General features: G+C 38.0%; 1 protein-coding gene across 2 annotated transcripts in view; it reads left to right on the plus strand.

The window, feature by feature from the left end:
• The window catches only part of GRID2 (glutamate ionotropic receptor delta type subunit 2), a 1,453,175-nt gene that overhangs the window by 1,224,368 nt on the left and 208,007 nt on the right, over positions 1-20,800 (plus strand). For both annotated transcript variants that reach the window (XM_047091724.1, XM_047091725.1), the window contains one exon: positions 1,738-1,933. In XM_047091724.1, the coding sequence (XP_046947680.1) occupies positions 1,738-1,933 (196 nt within the window). The remainder of the gene's footprint in view (positions 1-1,737; positions 1,934-20,800) is intronic.

The following is a 20,800-nucleotide window of genomic DNA, read 5'->3' on the forward strand; positions in this document are numbered from 1 at the left end:
ACCAAATTCTGCTGAAAGTTGTCATTATAAATTGGCACAAATCCTCCTCTAGCAAACACAGCCCATAATTTATCGTTTGGGATACAGTTTTGCACATGATGGAAACTGGTGACGTGCAAGAGTATTCCCAATACCCTTGCCCAATGCTAGTGTTGTTTGCAAAGGCCCCCAGGAAGTCATTACCAAACTCCATCTAGAAACAGACCAAAAAGGTCAGAGGTATACATAACATGAGACTCATGACCCATGTTTGTGGAGGACTGTGAGTATTCTTATTGAAAATACGGTGTAGTGTTCCAAAGCATCTGCCGCCGTTCTCAGACGTTAGTGAGTTTGAATATGCCAGCGTCTACTTTTGAAGAGCATGCCAAAGACACATTTGTTCCTAAAACTCAGTCATTAGATGGGGCGCCTGGGTGGCGCAGTCGGTTAAGCGTCCGACTTCAGCCAGGTCACGGTCTCGCGGTCCGTGAGTTCGAGCCCCGCGTCGGGCTCTGGGCTGATGGCTCAGAGCCTGGAGCCTGTTTCCGATTCTGTGTCTCCCTCTCTCTCTGCCCCTCGCCCGTTCATGCTCTGTCTCTCTCTGTCCCAAAAATAAATAAACGTTGAAAAAAAAAACTCAGTCATTAGAGTTGAGCACCTACACAAATTCAATGAGTTTCAGTGGAACAGCAATTGGTTCTCCAAGTTAGAAAGTATAGAGTGGCTCAGAAACTGAAATGTGAGGAAACTGACCACCAATATAGAGATGAATAACCTAGGACAAGCTAATACTATCTATAACATAGACACTGATTTGAAAATCCTGAGCATTATTCTGTAAAAGAGGAAGCTGAAAATATATTTAGCTTTCCAGAATCATGAATTTTATTCTATTTGAGTACAAATAGAAATCTCTCTCTCTCTTTCTCTCTCTCTCTCTCACGCACACACACACACACACACACACACACACACACATGCACACACACAAAATTAAAGCCAATACAGCAAAAGAAATATAGAAATAAGAGACAACAGCTTGCAGTGAAAATACTATAGCCTTTGAAGCTGGTCAGATCTACATCTGAAACCTGTCTGATCCCTCACTGACTGTGCCATGGAGCAAGTTTTTTATACTCTCAACCTGTTTTTTCATCTATAAAATGGGTGAAATATTTCTGAAAATGGGGCATTGCTGTGAGAATAATGTATGTTAGGTGCTAAATGTATGGGGTAGCCAATTGTTAAATAGTGACTATCATAAATACTAATTTTTAAGTAGTACACTTGACCTCAAAATATGCTGTTTATGCAAAATATAATTATTTTATAAAAATGTTCAAGCATTGCCACCTAAAAGAACATAAGCTTAAGGGTTATAACATATTGAACTTTTTAAAAACTAATGATTATATGATTATCTAGCAATCTAATTTAATTTGTCTTTGCTTTAATGGCATTGCTAGCTTTGTTTTTGCTCTTTTCACAGTGAAGTTCACACAAAAAAGCATTGCCTTACCACTAGAAATTTTCATTTTTCTTTTAGTAATGATTTTGCCTTCGAATGGTTTGTGGAAGTGCCATATACCCTAACAACAATTCTCCTTGTATATTACATTTTAATATTAAGAAACCACAGAATAAGAAAGCAATTTGACATCTATATTATATTATTCTCTGCTTTCTATAGCTTTATTTCCAGTTGAAAGTGTTCAGTACTCTTTCTTGTGTCTTTCTTCTCTCCTAATAATGAAGATCTCTCCAGGACCTTTCCAAGCAAACAGACATCCCTTATGGCACAGTACTGGACTCTGCCGTGTATGAACATGTCCGGATGAAGGGAATGAATCCTTTTGAAAGGGACAGCATGTATTCCCAAATGTGGAGGATGATCAACAGAAGCAATGGATCAGAGAATAACGTTCTGGAATCCCAAGCAGGCATTCAAAAGGTACTGGTCATAGTTCTTCATTTAGAGTCCACTATTTTGTCTCCCATATTGAAATTGCTACATTGAGATCGGTTTATTTATTTTTATTTTAACTCCGACATAGAGTTTGTAGTTAAATTATACCTGCTATCGATTTAAAGAAGATTTTGAGTTGACACATTGCTTAAGCAGAAGGAATTCAAAGCCTTCTGTGCTGTGTCTACTGGATCTGTCTCCAATGGAATTCCAAAGCTAGAAAACATAAGCTAGTACATGAAGACTGAAAAAGTTTTTACAAGTCCTGTTCCAAATATCATTAAGATTATCCAATTCTTTCAGATGACTTTGGGGTACTTCCTATCCTGCATTTGTTTTTAGATGAAAACCTTATCTTTACTTATGATGTGGCGGGTAAAAGTTAATCTTGTCAATAAATAAGGTGCCTACAAATGTCTATTTCAAAAGTGAAAATCTTTATCTTTATCTTTCTTTAAATAACCATCATTTAGAAGATATTTTACCAGGGGGAAAAAAAAAGGTTATGAAGCATCCCTTTGTGTAAAACATGAAGCTAGTTTTTATTCTGGGCTGTGGTTTATAAAAACATATACAGAAGTAATCTTGTCTTCCTCAAGCCCTATCAATCTGCATGGAAGAACTGAATGATTGTTGTTTAAAATTATCCCAGTGGCTAGCACGGTGAAAATCACAATGGTTGACATTCAGTAAATAATTGTGGGGTGGATGAATGAATGAATGAATGAATGTCAATCACAGAAACAAGGGTGGTATACACTTTTTCTCTATAACCTTCCACAGCAGAGTAATTTGGACCCCATGTCTGAATTCCTTGTTGGAGAACATTTTGATGGCTATAGAAAATACTCTGCTGCAGGTTCTAGCATTATTTTGTGCCTTTTCATATGATGTCCTTTATCTGCTGCTGCTATTATTATGCTTCCCTAGAGTGAACCTAGTTGATATCATTATTCTAAAAGCTAATGATGCTGATATAAACCTCTTTCCAAGTACTAATGATGCATTAGGATGTGAATGTCCTTGAAATGTTAGCAATGGCCTCTAACTCCTTCACCCTTATTATATTAAAGTCCTTTCCCAGGACCCAAATATTGATCCTAAAATCCACTGGCTTCTAGAAGTTCGACAGTTACTGGGAGGAAGTGGAGGGTGGGAGAGAATCATTGAGTGAGTGGACTTATATGTTGTCTGGGGGAAATGAGAGGGTAGACATTTTAGGATTTACTAGATACACATAGGATATTAATGAATTTAAACCTCAGAATAAGAATACTAAGTGGTTTTTAGGAGAGTTCCTTTCCTTCATACTATTAATTGTTAAGAATAATTTTGTTTTCTTGGGGATGATTACATTCATAGTTTATATTTCTATTCTACATTAGAAGCCAAAGCTCTCCACACTTTACAACCTCTTTCTATACCATATCATTTCAGATAACATTCACTTTTTTCTCCAAGCAGACATAAGGATACTCAGAAAATATTTTAATAAATATGTACTCACTCATTCATCATTTATTTATCCATTTTTTCATACAATATTTGGTAAGCAACAATTCTGTACCAAGCAGTGATCTAAGAACTGTAGAGAACTCCACCACAGAGAAATGATCATGGGATCTGTGAAATATAGTCTGGTGAGAGAGAAAGAAAAGAAAACTAAAACACATGATCAAACAAAATGACTTAAATTATGATTAATGCTATGGCAAAAAAACTCGGGTGCTCTTATAGAAATTAAAGAGAACATCTACTTGAAGAAGAGCGATCAAGTACATTTCCCTGAGGAGATAAAATATTAGTGATGGCCTGCCTGATCAGGAGCTGTTCACGTAGAAGAGAGGGTGGCAAGGCATCCAAACAAAGCATAGCCTAGGCAAAAGCCTGAGGGTACATTCAAGAAGCCAGTTTAAAATCAACATGAATTGGGGCACCTGGGTGGCTCAGTCAGTTAGGCGGCGGACTTTGGCTCAGGTCATGATCTCGCGGTTTGTGAGTTCGGGCCCCTGTCGTGTAGGGCTCTGGGCTGCCGGCTCAGACGCTGGAGCCTCCTTTGGATTCTGTCTCCTTCTCTCTTTGCCCCTCCCCACTTGTGCTCTGTCTCTCAAAAATAAATAATTGTAAAAAAAAAAAAAAGTTAAAATCAACATGAACTGGAACATGTCAAATGAGAGAGCATGGAAGGAGGGATAGTAACAAGGGACAGATGATGAAGGACCTGTTGCCCTTAGGAATTCGGCTTTTATTTGGATGGGAAAAAAAAATGCTACTAAAATAGGGGAATGTTGTGATTCATTATTACTTCTCAAGAAGGTCTCTATAGCTGATGTATGGGAATTGGGTAAGAGTATGCAAAGAGTATAAACAGTGAGACAATAAGAGACTCATAAATTTCAGAGGTAGCCAGTCAAGTAGATACATGTAGTCAAAGCCTTGTTTTATTCTTATGTTCTTTCTCTCTCTCTCTCTCTCTCTCTCTCTCTCTCTCTCACACACACACACACACACACACATGCACGCACAGCTCATATACCTTCCATTCTTTGTAGTAATACAAATTGGGTACACTCCCCATATCCTGGAATTTCCAAAATAAATCATAAAGTTATAAGATATGAAATGGCACATAGAAGCTGTAAACGGTCATGTATGTATTAAGATATACATATATATATTCCAAAGTCTTCAGAATTGTTTAAGAAAACATCTCTTTTTCAAAGTGTGTACACACAGTTTCCTACATTTTCTCTTTTTTCTTTTTTACCTTTATGTCTTTTAGCCATAAAGAATTTAATTTGACAGTTGTGTATATGTAAAGAGAAAGCATAAATATCCACACGGAGAAAATTTCAATCAGAGATTCTGTGAAATAAAAATGTTTTAGACTAGGCTATTGATAATTTTCCATCCTGTGCTGAGAAGATTGGTTAATTATTTTTTGGACTTTGCTGTTTCTTTTTCTTTAAATATATAACTATTGCATCACCTTTAAACTTGGATTAGTGTTTCTAATGCTGTTACTGAATGTCACACATTTAAAAAAAATCTATTATGAAAAATGGAAAGAACACTATTCCTAGAAAAAAAAAAACTATCTGCTTTCCTTTCCTGCTTCTTCTAGGTCTTAGGTGTATAGTTTTGGAGAAGTACCTTGGCTTCTCTAAGACTTATCTACTCATCTGTACAATGATCACAGTGTGGGAATTAAAAACCTGGACTTTGCAGGCATGTCAACCTGGGTTTGAATACAGTTCTTTTTTTTTTTAACTAAAATGTGTAAATGTGTCTAGTTACTTAAAAATCTCTGGACCCCAGGATTTTCATCATGCTGATAAGAATTCCTACTTCATATGGTTTTTCTCATTATTTAAAAAATACATATATATGTAGAAGCATCAATAAATAGTAGGATTAGAGCAATAAACTCATAAAATGATCCTTAAGATTACCTGAGGAATGTAAATGTGACTAATTTGTAACTACAAATCTTTATTATTTAATATCTTCTGAGCTTAAGTTAAAATTATACTGTAATGAAAAGAATAATTAATGAAAGAAGTAAAGAAGAACAATTTCTATTCCGTGGTAGTCTACTGATAAAGACAGCTTATAAGTTTAAAATTGCAAATCATGTTACCTACCATTATACCATATTCATTCCATTTTCTGATTTACTAGAGGGGTAGTGAAGAATGTCCTTATGAATTCATAATGGAAAATACCAAAGTGAAAATTACTTGTTGTATATACATTCTTCTAACCAAAATCAGAGATAGCTGAAAATTGATTAGACAGAAAATAGGTAATAACAATAGAATGTCTTTTGGTTCAGTTTGCTAGGTCTTGGCCAGCTTCTCTTAAAACACAAAACCAACCAACCAAAAAATAATAACCTTCTCACCTGCTAAAGCTCACTGGGAGCTTATAAGACTGAGAACTATGAGACATGAAATGTGGCTGTGCATTCTTCCTTGGGCAACTGGTCTTGCACATCCCACACAGCAGCTTCCTCTTCTCGGTCATCGGTTTCTAATTTGTTCAGGCAGAAAACACCGTAGAGGTCTTCTAGGTCAATTTTCCACAGAAGACCAAACTTCTTCTACAGTATCTTTGACAAGAATTCATATATATAGTAACTGCCTTCCAGGAAAGCCTGAATCACTGTGCAAACAATCCTAATTATAACTTTAAATAGAGACCATTAATGTCTCAGCTTGTGTTTGTTCTTAATAGTGCTACCAGTCTCATTAAGTTTCTCTCACTTGAAGGTAGAACTTGATCTCTTCTAACATCGTTCTGCTCGTACCAAAGAAAGCTGTATAAATGAGGATTAAGTAAATGAGTTCTGATCTGCTATTCTTGGGAGACATTCACCTGTAACAGACTAGCCTAATTAATCTGGAACAAATTTGTTTCCATCTTCCTCTTCCCAGGACTTTTTGCATAAATAGAAAAAATGTATATGAAAAATATAACTGAAATTTTTAGTGCATTCATTCAACAGTTATTTATTGAGAACCTTCTATGTATCAGCCAGTATTTTGGTTGCTGGAGTGAACATAAATGAAAAAAAAAATGCCTCCACAAAGTTTGCACCCTAGTGTAAGAGGCAGACAATAAACAAATAAAATGTGTTGTATTTCAGTAGTGATGTGTTAAGGAGAAAAAGTAGAAAGAGGGAAAAGGGAGACAAGAAGGAGATGGTCTGCCTTGTTAAATCAGATGTCCAGGGAAGGCTTCACTAAGAAAATGACATTGTGGGGGTGGTTCCTGAGTGGTTCAATCGGTTGAGTGTCTAACTCTTGATTTCAGCTCAGGTCATGATCCCAGCCTCGCCTCAGGCTCCAACCTGAACATAGAACCTGCTTAAGATTCTCTCTCTCTCTCTCTCTCTCTCTCTCTCTCAATCTTTCTCTATCTCCCTCTGCCCCTCTCCCTCCCCTCAAAAAATTTTTTAATAAAGAAAAATAAAGAAAATGACATTGGAATAAAGTCTTGAAGCAAGTGGGAGGGAGACAGAGAGGTGTTTATCTAAGTGACATGTTTTCAGATAGAGGTCAGCCAATGCAAAGGCCCTGAGGTGGGAACATGCCTGGATGTTCTAAGACTATGAAGGAAGCTCATGTAAGTCAGAAATAAAGGATAATATAAGAAGTATAACAAAGTCAGAGAAGTAGAAGGCCAGGTGGTAGGGGAGAAGGTGTATCTTTGCAATCTTGTTACTCACAGTATGAGTAACAAGGCAACATCAGCATCACTTGAGAGCTTCTTAGATATGCAGACTCCTGGGCCCCATCAGAGTCAGCCCTTCTGAATGTAAATGTCATTCTAAGAAGATTACCAGGTGATTTGTAAGCATGCTAACATCTGAAAATACTAATACAGGGCTGTATAGAACATATAGAACATTCTAAATGGGCTTTTACAGAGCTCCTGGGTGGCTCAGTTGATTAAGCATCCAACTTTGGCTCAGGTCCCAAGCCGTGGGGAGGGCTCTATGCTGACAGCTCAGAGCATGGAGCCTGCTTCAGATTCTGTGTCTCCATCTCTCTCTGCCCTCCTCTGCTTATGCTCTCTCTCTTTCTCAAAAATAAACATTTAAAAAAGTTAAATGGGCTTTTACTCCATGGGAGATACGAAACTTAGGAAGGTTTTGAACAGAAGTCACATGATAGGGGTGAATGGATGGCTCAGTTGGTTAAGTATCAACTCTTGATTTTGGCTCAGGTCATGATCTCACAGTTTGTGGGATCAAGCCCTGCATCGGGCTCTGCACTGACAGCATGAAGCCTGCTTTGGATTCTCTATCTCCCTGTCTCTCTACCCCTCCCCCATCTCATGCTCATGCTTGCTCTCTCTCTCTCTCTCTCTCTCTCAAAATAAATAAATAAACATTAATAAAAAAAGAGTAACATGATATAATTCATATTTTGGCAGGTCAAAAATAAAGATCTGACTAGAAATGGAGGATCTGTATGTAGAACTAAAAGAGAAGTCTCTGGTTACTTAGAGGGTGATATTTATTTCCTGACAACCTATTAAGCTCAGGTGTTGAAGAACAAATTATTCTAAAAGCTCTCAGCATTGAAGACTACTCAGGATTGAAAATCAGGATTGGTAGGATTAAAATCCTGTCCTAGCCAGAGGATCCTAATGGTAACTGCATAATACCTCAGACTACATAGTTCAAAGAGGATATAAAAATCTGATGGATACTATGGCAACAGGGAAGTGAGGGATGGTGTTGGCAGCAGCAGTTTTCAATCAGAAAGATAGCATCAATTTACAAGTCTAATTAGTCTACACAAGTCCCCGAGCTGTATAGGGAAAGGGAAACTGACAAGGTCCAGGTGTAGAGCAAAACCTCCAGGCTCAGGCCCCAGCTCTAGTGACAGCTGGAAAATTGGAGTATTGAAGTGAAAGCCAAGACAAAAGATTGGTCATGTCAAATGGGCCATATCAAGGACTTTTGAGGACTGGTGTAGAAAGACAAATTCTAGGTCCTATGAAATGGTGCGGTAGGCCTACCTTCTTTATTTATCTATGGCTGACAAAACTGGGTGGATTGAACCTCCCATTTTATTAATTCATTCACAACCTATTCAGTGAGCACCGATCATTTACCAGGCCCTGTTCTGGGCATAAGAAATTAAACAGAACAAGCAAAGCCCCTACCCCAATGGAGATTATTTTGTAGTAGAGAGAAAAAAATAGACAATCACATAAACATATGCTATGAAGAAAAATTAGAAAGGTAAGGATGAAAGAAAGCAGAGGAAGAAAAGGGATGTTTGCCATCATATATAAAGTGGTCCCAGAAGGCATCTCTGAGAAAATGACATTTGAGTAAAGACCTGAAAGAGGACAGGGTATACCATGAAGACAGTGGGGAGACAGGGCAGGAAGTGCTCTGACCAGAAGGAATATTACTGCAAAATTCCTGAGGCAGAAACTAGCTTGGCATGATGGAGAGAAATGTCAAGACCAATATGGCTGAAGAAGGGTCCATGGAGGCGGGGTGGCAGATAGGGTGTGCAAGGGAGATAGGTAGGAAATAAGGTCACATCAGGGATTAGGCTGGATGGTGACCTAAAAATGTTGAAGCTTGGGCCCCCCTAAAGTTCCAACTGTATCTTTTTTTTTATTATCAAGATACAATGAACATATAACAGTATGTTAGCTTCGGACATACAACATGATTCTATGGTTATGTATATTGCAAAATGATCACCACAATAAATTTAGTTAACCCCCCTCACCGTTGTTACAAATTTTCTTTTTGTGATAAGAACTTTTAAGATCTATTCTCCTAGCAACTGCTATACATGCGATACAGCATTATTAACTATTGCACCATGCTGTACATTACATCCCATGACTTATTTATAACTAGAAGTTTGTACTTTTCAACCCCTTCTGCCCATTGTACCTTAATTAGGGAGTGGAAGGCATCTGAATATCTTAAATCCTTTCAGGTGATTCTGATTCACAATAAAGGTTGGAAATCACTGGTATAATACTTTGGAGCCATTTAAATTACTTTGATTTTGAATAATTCTGAGATAGGAAACCCAGGAAGGTTGTGAGTGGAAGAGTGACATGATCTGACTTACTTACAAAGGTCCACTCAAAGTGCTATGTGGGAGATAGGAGAGGTCAAGGCTGGAAGCAAAAACAGAGATGAGATTACTGTTATAATCCAAGTGAGACATGATGGTGGATGGACCACAGTGGTTATGGTGGAAGTGGTGAGAAGTGATTGAATTTGAATACGTTGTGAAGGTAGCTCTGACAAATTTTCTAAAAGATTGAATATGAGCTATGAAAAAGAGGAGTTAGGGGCACCTGGGTGGCTCAGTCGGTTAAGCGTCCGACTTCAGCCCAGGTCATGATCTCACGGTCCATGAGTTCGAACCCCGGGTCGGGCTCTGGGCTGATGGCTCAGAGCCTGGAGCCTGCTTCCCATTCTGTGTCTCCCTCTCTCTCTGCCCCTCCCCCGTTCATGCTCTGTCTCTCTCTGTCTCAAAAATAAATAAACGTTAAAAAAAAATTAAAAAAAAAAAGAGGAGTTAAAGATGAGTCCAATGTCTTTGGCCTAAGCAGTAGGAAGAATGAAATTAACATTTATTAAGGTTGAGAAAACTATGGGAAGAGCAGATTTGAGAAGCCAAATGAGAATTTGCCTTTGGCATGATAGCTAACATGAAATGTTTATTAATTATCCAGGAAAAGATGCCGAGAAAGCTGCTTTCTATATATGAGTTGACTGTTTAGGAGAAAGTTCCAGCTGGAGATTGGAGATTACTAACATAGAGTCTGTATTTAAAGTCATAAGACTCGATGATATCACTAAGGATATGTGTCTATCTAGAGAAGAAAGCTATGTAAAGACTAATCCCTGGGACAATTTAGTATTTAGAGGAGGGAGTGTTTAAAAGGGTATAACAGAATCAGGAAAGGATCAGCCAGAGAAGCAGGGAAAAAAACAAAAGCAATTGTTTAGAAGCCAAATGAAAAAGTATTTCAAGAAGTTAAAATGATCAACCGTCTGTTAAATGATGCTTATGGATCAAGTATAGTGAAGACCGAGAATTAATGATTTATTTGGCAACCAGGATTCTCTGGTGACCTTGAGAAGAGCAGATCTGGTAGAGGGAAAGGAGAAGGAATTAGAATTAGATTGGAGAGAAAAAAAGAATGAGAAGACAGACAGTAGAGATGACAAGAGTAGGTACTTTTGTTTATTTTTTTATTTTAATTTTTTATTCAAGTATAATTAGTGTTTTATTAGTTTCAGGTGACAATGTAATGATTTGACAATTTTATACACTACTCAGTGCCCATCATAAGTGTGCTCTTAATCCCTTTTATTTATTTCACCTGTCCCCTACCCACTTTCCCTCTGGCAACCACCCATTGTTCTTTATATTTAAGAGTCTGGGTTATTTTGTTTTTGTTTCCTTTGTTCATTCATTTTGTTAGAGTAGGCACTGTTTTAAAAAAATGTTTATTTTGAAAGAGAGAAAGAGATAGAGTGAGCAGGGAAGGGGCAGAGAGAATGGGGCACAGAGAATCCTAAGCAGGTTCTATACTGTCAGCGCAGAGCCCAATGCAGGTCTCAAACTCACGATCTGTGAGATAATGACCTGAGCTGAAATCAAGAGTCAGACACTTAACTGACTGAGCCACCCAGTCATCCCTAAACTAGGCACTCTTTAAAGGTGCTCTGCTAAAAGTAAATGCTGAGTAATAGCAAGGAGGGTCCTGAAGTAGGATGTGATGTTTGGGAAAAAATGTTTTATGAAAAAAGACGTGTGCAATATCTGTATACTGATGGGATTATACAGTAAAGAGAGGGAAACTCAAGGTGCAGGAGAGATAGGAGAACTGCTGGAGATCTGTCCTAGAGTAGGTGATAAGTAACGATATCTAGTACACAAGTGGAGGGTTTGAATTTAGGAACACACTCCATCCATATTAAGAGAAGGTAGAATATATGGCAATACATGCAGATACGTTAGAAGATACAATGGTGGAAGTATGTGGAAGATCATTATTGAATGTTTGTATTTACTCAGAGAACTAGGAACTCAGGCCCATCACCAAAGTGTAAGCAACAGGATAAAGATTCTGGAGATTTGAAGAGAAAGAAGAAAGGAATGGTTGTTCAGGAGAATGGGAGGGACAGTAGGCTAGTGAAATGTAATAGTACTCCTGGAAAAAACTAAAGGCCCTTTTGCAACAGTGATCATGACAATAAGATAAAACCAATCAGCATGACTGTGGGCTTTTCTCTAAGCCATCTTCAGCTGCCTGAGCATAAACATGGAGTCCACAGAGAATAGATTTCACCAGAATTAGTGTTTACCAGATAAACATGGTAGAAAAATAATGGAGTGAGGGAATTGAGCATATATGCAAAGAAATTATCATAATTATGAATCATGGAAGCTCATCTGTGTAGGAGAAAAGTGGTGACCCAGAGGAGATTGAGGTTGCCAGGAGGATGGCATGAACAATGGACTCTTGGTCTAAATGGACTGAAGAACTGCTGGAGTCCATGAACCAGAAGGAGAGGACTAGAAGTAATATGAGGTTGGTTCAGAGATGACACAGTTGAAATTGAGATGATGAAGAAAGTGCTAGTATTGTAAATAATGTGACATGGGAGTGGGTGGTTAAGGTGGGAAGAGAGACAGAATCTTCAAAGAAGAAGAAGCCAAGAAACTGAGAAGCCAAGTACTGGAAAAGGATATCTGTGTGAAGAATCAGATCACCAAGAATAACCACAGAACTAGAATTTGAGAGAGTGACAGAGAGCCAAGTTATAAAATCTTTGAGCAATATTGGAGTGACACGGAATCAACAGATGACTGCAGTAAGAATGAGTATAGTCTGATAGCATGAGCTTCAAAGCTAGAAGACTTTGGAGTCAAAGCTCTAGAAGTGGTTCAAGGGGCAAGGAGGATACCTTCCCATGATCCACCCCCAGTAGTATGAATGTTGTAGAAAAGAAAAATAGCTACTATTTGAGGAGACCAAAGGCAGTGTAATAAGTATATCCAGAAGAGAAGCAGGTTCTACCCAGTAAACAAAGGTAAAAGGAAATTAAAAAAACAAAAAAAAAACAGATTAAGGATATAGGCAGGGCTTGGGACAATCTCAGTTTTGCCAGATGTCCCACTGTTATTATTAACAGTACCCTTCTGATATTGTGACTTATAATAAAAAATATATGTTTGATCTTCCTCCTGTTTCTGGCACAGAGCTCCTAAATCCTTGGAATTTCCTAAGTGTTAAAAGCAATAGGAGTGTCTTTTATTATGTTAATAAGATGACTTATGGACTGCATCTCCCATCCTTAGATGAGGAACGAATCAAGTGATTAGAGGGTTGAAACTTTCAGTCCCATCTTCTAAAGGGGAGAGGGCTAGAGATCAAGTTTAATCACCAATGGCCATTGACTTAATCAAATATGCCTAGGTAATGATGCCTCCATAAAAACCCGAAAGGACAAGGAGAAGGTTGTTGGAACCAACCAGGAACACAGGTTAACAACATGAGCTTGCAGTTGGCTTCTGATTCTGTAGAATCAGATGATATCTCCTGTAGCTAGTGTCAGAATTGAGTTGAATTTAAGACACCAAACTGATGTCTGGGAATTGTTGATGTGCACCCTCCCCCAACCTACATCACAATTGGTCCCAAAATCTTAAATTTTTTTTTTTTCAACGTTTATTTATTTTTGGGACAGAGAGAGACAGAGCATGAACGGGCGAGGGGCAGAGAGAGAGGGAGACACAGAATCGGAAGCAGGCTCCAGGCTCTGAGCCATCAGCCCAGAGCCCGACGCGGGGCTCGAACTCACGGACCGCGAGATCGTGACCTGGCTGAAGTCGGACGCTTAACCGACTGCGCCACCCAGGCGCCCCGGTCCCAAAATCTTAAGACCCTTCATTCTAAAGGTTATTGCCATCAGAACAATAAATTGTATGATGGCCCCACACACAAGGATCATGGTAGTGGTGGAGTTCCATAGAGCAAGTGGAAGAGTCCAGAGAGAGAGGAATGGGAAAATTGGTCAAAGCCAAAGGATGCACATAGGAGTAACCTGGAAGTCTTGGATTTTTCCTGATAATGGACATTTGGGGAACTAGAGCCAATATAGGCTTTAGGCTCTCGGCAAATTGTTTTGGTAAATTAGTGAGTATGCAGTGAAAGAAGGATTCAGCATGTTGCCAGGAGCATTCTGACGATGGCAGGGTGGAGGCTTGGCTAAGAGCAGTCTTACCAACAGCTGAGCGATTTAAAGGCATGGCTTCTTCTCACAGCTAAGTAAGACTGGGAAAGGTAGAAGCTGCTGTCCTACACTTAAGAATGAAGCAAGCAGGAAACAAATTACATTTTAAAAGGCTGTGAGTACAAAACAAATTTCAGCTGCTACAGGTTTACATAGAGTAATCCCTGGTCTTATGCAACTCAAACCCAAGAGCCACACTGGCTGTATTCTCTTTTCTAGTTGTTCCATTCCCCTTCCTGTTTGAGCTTTATAATATCATTTAGCATTGAGTAAGAAGACCAAAGTAGACAACAGCTATGAGGACAGAGAGGATAAGAGTTAACTTGGGCTTCAGTGAGTGACTTGGTAACATACTAAGTACATGACCTTAAAATCGGGGCTAGACCCCATTACAGAAATGAATAATTAGACTGAACACACTTGGGGAAAATCAAAGCAAAACACTAAACAACTTTGGGTCTTTGAAAATGCCAGGAGTCCTGGGCTGTCATGCCACTGTGCTTAGAGGTAGCAGTGCACTGAGGTGCCTGGGTGGCTGAGTCATTTAAGCACTCAACTTCAGCTCAGGTCATGATCACACTGTTCGTGGGTTCATGCCTCACATTGGGCTCTGTGCAGACAGCTCAGAGCCTGGAGCCTGCTTCAGATTCTGTGTCTCCCTCTCTCTGCCCCCCCCCATATAAAAATTAAAGTAAAAATAAAGTAGCAGTGCATTTGCTATATTTGCTATTTTGCCAAATGATTTCAACAAACAGTATATGACTCACTTTAGCACTTCACCACACATCTGGGAGCTCAGATCCCAGTGGCATATTTTCTGTTTGCCCAAAATCAAAGTTTTCAGGTCCATGTCAGTTATCATGCAGTGAAAGTACATCAACGGGACAATTAAAACAAACAAACAAACAAACAAAACACAGTGATCATTCCCAGCAGCCCTGCCAATGCATTTTTAATGTCTGGGATTGGGCATTTTTAGTATTACATTTTTAGAACATTTTTTTTTGTTTGCCATACTCTTTATGGATGTTTGAAATCAAAATTAGTCTTGAGTAGATATTTTCTCAAAGGGAAAAGGAGAAGCCCCATACTATATACTTCTTAAGCAGTCATAAGCATTTTAACCTCAGTGAGAATATATTAGGTCATAACACACAAAGCAAACCGAAAACTGAAAGATTTTTTTTCTAAATTCCCAGATAAAATAGATACAGATTCTGTAAATTAAAGTGAAAGTAATAAAGTGATGTTTTTGTATACAAAGATGATACTACTAAACTGCCATTAGCAGAGCATGTAATTTTAAAATTGCTTTTTTACTATATAAGTGATTTAATCCATGATGAAAGCCAGACCTGCTCCAATTCTTCTTTTAATTAGCTCCATTCAATTCCAATTCATCTACTCATTCACTCATTCCTTTAATCAGCAAACATTTATTCAGGGGCTGCTAAGTACCAGAAACTATGATAGGCACAGAGAATGCAGAGATGGATTGGTGCAGTAAGGGTGGGACAGTATAATGCAGCCCAGTAGCTAACCTATGGGGAAATGTACAAGATGCCATGAGAAAACAGAGAAAGGGAGATGACTCTGGTTCAGATCACAAAGACTTCCAAGAGGAGGTAATGTCAATCTTAGAGTAATTAGGATTTAATTAAGTGAAAGAGAGATAGGAATAGGTAGGATGAGAAGGAGACAGCCTGAACAAAAACATGGAGGTGGGCAGAACACAGTACAGGCAAGAAACAAAATTAGATATAAGGCGTTTCTGTTAGTCAAGGTTTTCTAGAGAAAAAGAACAATACCTGTATTCATATATCACATTCATATATTTGTGTGTATATATGTGTGGAGATATGTTTATACACAAAATAAGATTCTTATAAGGAATTGGCTCATGCAGTTATGGAGGCTGACAAGTCCCATGATCTGCTGTCTACAAGCTGGAGACCCGGGAAAGCTTATGATTTAAATTCCAGAGAAGTAGGAGCACTGATGGTATAAATCCCAGTTCAAGGGAAGGAGTAGACTGATGTTCCAGCTCAATAGTCAGTCAGGAGGATGAAGCAAGGAAGGGGCGGGGGGTGGTGGGAGAAGGAGAGAGAGACAGAGACAGAGAGAGACAGAGAGAGAGAGACAGAGACAGAGAGAGAGAGAGAGAGAGAGAAACTTCTCTACCTGTTTGTTCTGTTCCAGCCCTCCACAAGTTAGACATTATCCACCTACACTGGGGAGGTCAATCTGCTTTACTCAGTCTACCAATTCAAATGCTAATCTCTTCTAGAAGTACACTCGTGGGCACACCCAGAAATAATGTTTAATCAGATATCTGGGCATCCCATGACCTAGTCAAGTTGACACATAAAATAAACTATCACAGTGCTACAGTATAGTGAAAAGGGGGTAGGAGGTGCAGTTTATAAGTGTGGATGAGACACCTGCTGGGCCATGTATCATCTGACTCTGCTATTTGGATATTAATTGTATAGGTTAACTAAATGTGCAAGAAGGTGTGAAAAGAATAACGAAAAATATTTGAAAAGAAATACCTGAATTGGAAAGAAGATATAGCCACTTTGGACCTCAGTTTTCTTCTTTATCTTTATAATTGTGCAAATGGAATAGATGAATTCTGAGAATACTTCTGGAGCTAATTTTGGACCCTAATTTCAATCTGTTTAATAGGCACAGGAGAAATACACCTCTCAGGGAGCTACTGAGGCCCCTAGTGGGAGCACCGGTCCTGGTTTAACACATAGCCTGGTGCTCAAGCATTCCTTCCACAAAAGAATCCCAGCTTTGTAGTTCCCCAGGATGAAAGATAATAGATAGATGCATCTTTGTTTCCTTGTGGTTCCATTATGTTCACAAACTTCTTTATCCAACAGATAGTATAAATGACCCATTGCCGTGGTTTAGTTCTTACTCTCAAAGTTACTTCCCAAATTGGAAAATGCTTATACATTTAAAAAATTTCTGTTGGAAAAGTACAACAAAAGTAAAAAGTATAAACCCACCATAATTGTATAATCACCTCACTCTATCCATACAATTTTACCCTCAGTTAACCTCCATTAAAATAGCAGGGTGCACATCTTCATGACTTTCTTCTTTAGTTAATGGGCACCTATATGCACACAGTTTTTTGTTTGGTTTGCATTTGGACTTGTTTTTAATGGACTGTTCTCTGCCTTTGTCTTTATCAATCTCGGTCATTAGCATCTTTCAAGTTAGCACATATATTTATACCTCATTTTAATACACTCAAAATATTCTATGAACTATCATTATTTATCAAATCATTGCCCTTGATGAATACTTTGAATGGTTCCCATATCCTATAAGTAGCTACGGTGGACATTTATTTTTATATATTTGTTATTTACTTTTGTAAAGACAGTCATAAAAGTAGGATTCTGAGTTAAGGAGTATATGCATTTACAAATTTATTTTATTATTTTTTTTTATTTATTTATTTTTAATTTTTTTTTTATATATATGAAATTTATTGACAAATTGGTTTCCATACAACACCCAGTGCTCATCCCAAAAGGTGCCCCCCTCAATACCCATCACCCACCCTCCCCTCCCTCCCACCCCCCATCAACCCTCAGTTTGTTCTCAGTTTTTAACAGTCTCTTATGCTTTGGCTCTCTCCCACTCTAACCTCTTTTTTTTTTTTCCTTCCCCTCCCCCATGGACTTCTGTTAAGTTTCTCAGGATCCACATAAGAGTGAAACCATATGGTATCTGTCTTTCTCTGTATGGCTTATTTCACTTAGCATTACACTCTCCAGTTCCATCCACGTTGCTACAAAAGGCCATATTTCACTTTTTCTCATTGCCACATAGTATTCCATTGTGTATATATACCACAATTTCTTTATCCATTCATCACAGCAAAGGAAACAACCAACAAAACTAAAAGGCAACCAACGGAATGGGAAAAGATATTTGCAAATGACATATCGGACAAAGGGCTAGTATCTAAAATCTATAAAGAGCTCACCAAACTCCACACCCGAAAAACAAATAACCCAGTGAAGAAATGGGCAGAAAACATGAATAGACACTTCTCTAAAGAAGACATCCAGATGGCCAACAGGCACATGAAAAGATGTTCAGCGTCGCTCCTTATCAGGGAAATACAAATCAAAACCACACTCAGGTATCACCTCACGCCAGTCAGAGTGGCCAAAATGAACAAATCAGGAGACTATAGATGCTGGAGAGGATGTGGAGAAACGGGAACCCTCTTGCACTGTTGGTGGGAATGCAAATTGGTGCAGCCGCTCTGGAAAGCAGTGTGGAGGTTCCTCAGAAAATTAAAAATAGACCTACCCTATGACCCAGCAATAGCACTGCTAGGAATTTACCCAAGGGATACAGGAGTACTGATGCATAGGGGGCACTTGTACCCCAATGTTCATAGCAGCACTCTCAACAATAGCCAAATTATGGAAAGAGCCTAAATGTCCATCAACTGCATTTACAAATTTAATAACCACTCTCAAAGTAGTATCTAAAAATGCTGAACCAATTTCTACTTCCAGTACAAAGGAGAGTTCTGTTTTCCCACTTTCTTGCCTGAAATTGCCAGAAGTAAAATGTACTACATTTTTATTTTTTCACTTTTACAAAAATGATGAATGAAAGGTATCTCACTCTTATTTTCACTTTTCTGATTATGAGGGGGAGCATTTTTTCAAATGTGTATTAGCTTTTGTGCGTCGTCCTTGTTTTGCTAATTTATTTCTTTGATCCTTTTTTATTGACTTGTTATTGTCAGTTTTAATAGCTCTTTTTTAAAAGATTAGTAAGAGGGGAGCCTGGGTGGCTTAGTTGGTTAAGCATCTGACTCTTGATCTCGGCTCAGGTCATGATCTCAGGGTTCGTGATTTTGAACTCCACGTTGGGTTCTGTCCAGACAGCACGGAGCCTGCTTGGGATTCTCTCTCTCCTCTGTCTGCTTGCACACGTTCTCTCTCTCTCTCTAACTAATAAATTTTAAAAAGTAATAAATTAAGAAGATTACTCAGTAATAAGATTACTAAGTTATAAGTAATCTTATTAATTTATAAGATTAATATGAGTACTTTGTTTTCTTTTGTCACTCTACCTTTAACCCTTCAAACTTTTCTAATCCGTGTCCACATCCACATTTACACTGTCAGTTAAACAGATGTACTGGCAAGCTAACACAATTTGGTCAGGCCCTAATATAAACCCACATGCCCCAAGGTACACTTCATAAGACAACATTTCTTTTTGCCCGACAGTACTTTCAAAGAGCAGCATTTACTTTGTGAAAAATGGGAAAAGCTAAATGATTTTGTAAATATGCCTCTAAGCTGGCCACTGTTTGCTATCTTCCCTTTTATCCCTAAGAATATTAATATAAATAAGAATTGTATAATACTTAGTTCCCTACTAACAAATCTATGCTGAGAGGGCTTCAAGTTCTTGAATGCTTTTCTATAGCAAAGATATTAGACTTTCATGGATATGTATTTGTTTCCATTACATTGAGCTGTGGACCTTTAACATATACTTTGAATTTTTAGCTTCTCATCAAACTCTCCTTTCCTCACTAGAAGAATTAGCAGTCTAACTAGGTTTTATTTGCATTCCTGTGAGTTCCAGCCCTTGGTTGTCCTTTCATATATATGCTCAAAGGGGCTTTTCTCTCCTCTCACTCTGATTTATGTGCTCAGTGTTCTACTGTGATTTTCAGCTTCTCAACTGCTGAATTCAATTCTGCTACTAAAGCTTAAATGCCATGATTACTACCGTATCACTGTGCTTTAACATTTCTCAAATTAATTGTCATCTTAACTACTAAAGCTTCTGATTACAAATTCCTCCTTTATTGTTAAATATCCATAGTACTATTATTTTTCTTATTTTAAATCAATATGCTTTGTAAAATCCTTTAGGGCTCTGCCATCTGGCACCAACTCATCTGAGAGATAATAAAATAAAATTTCAATGCCTTGATGGTATTTGGGGGCAATAAATATATTATAAAACCATGCTTATGCTTGGTAGAAAATAACCTGCATTTTCAAATTTATCTTTATTTCTTCTATTACAGATAATATTAAATACAGGAATTCAAAAGTGCAGAATAGGTTTTTTAAAAGTCTATAACTGGAGCGCCTGGGTCACTCAGTCAGTTACATGTCTGACTTTGGCTCAGATCACGATCTCACAGTTTGTGGGTTCGAGCCCGACATCAGGCTTTCTGCTGTCAGTGTAGAGCCTGCTTCAGATCCTTTGTCCCCAGCTCTCTCTGCCCCTCCCCTGCTTGTGCTATCTCTTTCAAAATAAATAAATAAACTTTATTTTATTTAAAATGAAGCTCCATAACTAAGGGTAGAGTTTCTATTTTTATGTCATAAAGAGTTAGTTTATAATATAACCTGACTATATGGCATTAATGGTTTTCATATTTAACATTCAACATATAAATTTTATTGAAATTTTAAATTTTATTTATTTATTTATTTTAAATTGTTAAATACTTGTAACATAAAATTTACCATCTTAACCATTTTTATATGTATGGTGTAGTGGCATTAAGTACATTCTCATTATTATACAACCATCAACATGATCCGTCTCCAAAATTCTTTTCATCCTGCAAAATTAAAATTCTATGTCCATTAAAGAATAGCTTCCTATTCCTTCCTCCCCCAAAGCCCTGGAAACCAACATACTGCTTTCCGACTTATGCATTTGTCTACTATAGGAAACTCATGTAAGTGGAATCATGCAGAATTTGTCTTTTTGTGACTGTTTCACTTAGCATGACACTCTCATGGTTCACCACGTTGTAGCATGTGTCGAATGTCCTTCCTTTTTAAGGCTAAATGATATTTATTTCATTATATGTGTATACCACATTTTGTTCATCCATTTATTCCTTGATAGGTATTTAGGTTTCCTCCACCTTTTGGCTATTGTGAATAATGCTACTAATTACAATGGTTGTTCAAATATATTTGAGTCCCATTTTTTCAGTCCTTTTAGGTATATACCTAGAA

This window comes from Lynx rufus, unplaced genomic scaffold (genome assembly GCF_022079265.1).
Source record: "Lynx rufus isolate CCGP_SWC_20201006 ecotype Redwood Valley unplaced genomic scaffold, mLynRuf1.p SCAF_3, whole genome shotgun sequence".
Taxonomy (NCBI): Eukaryota; Metazoa; Chordata; class Mammalia; order Carnivora; family Felidae; genus Lynx; species Lynx rufus.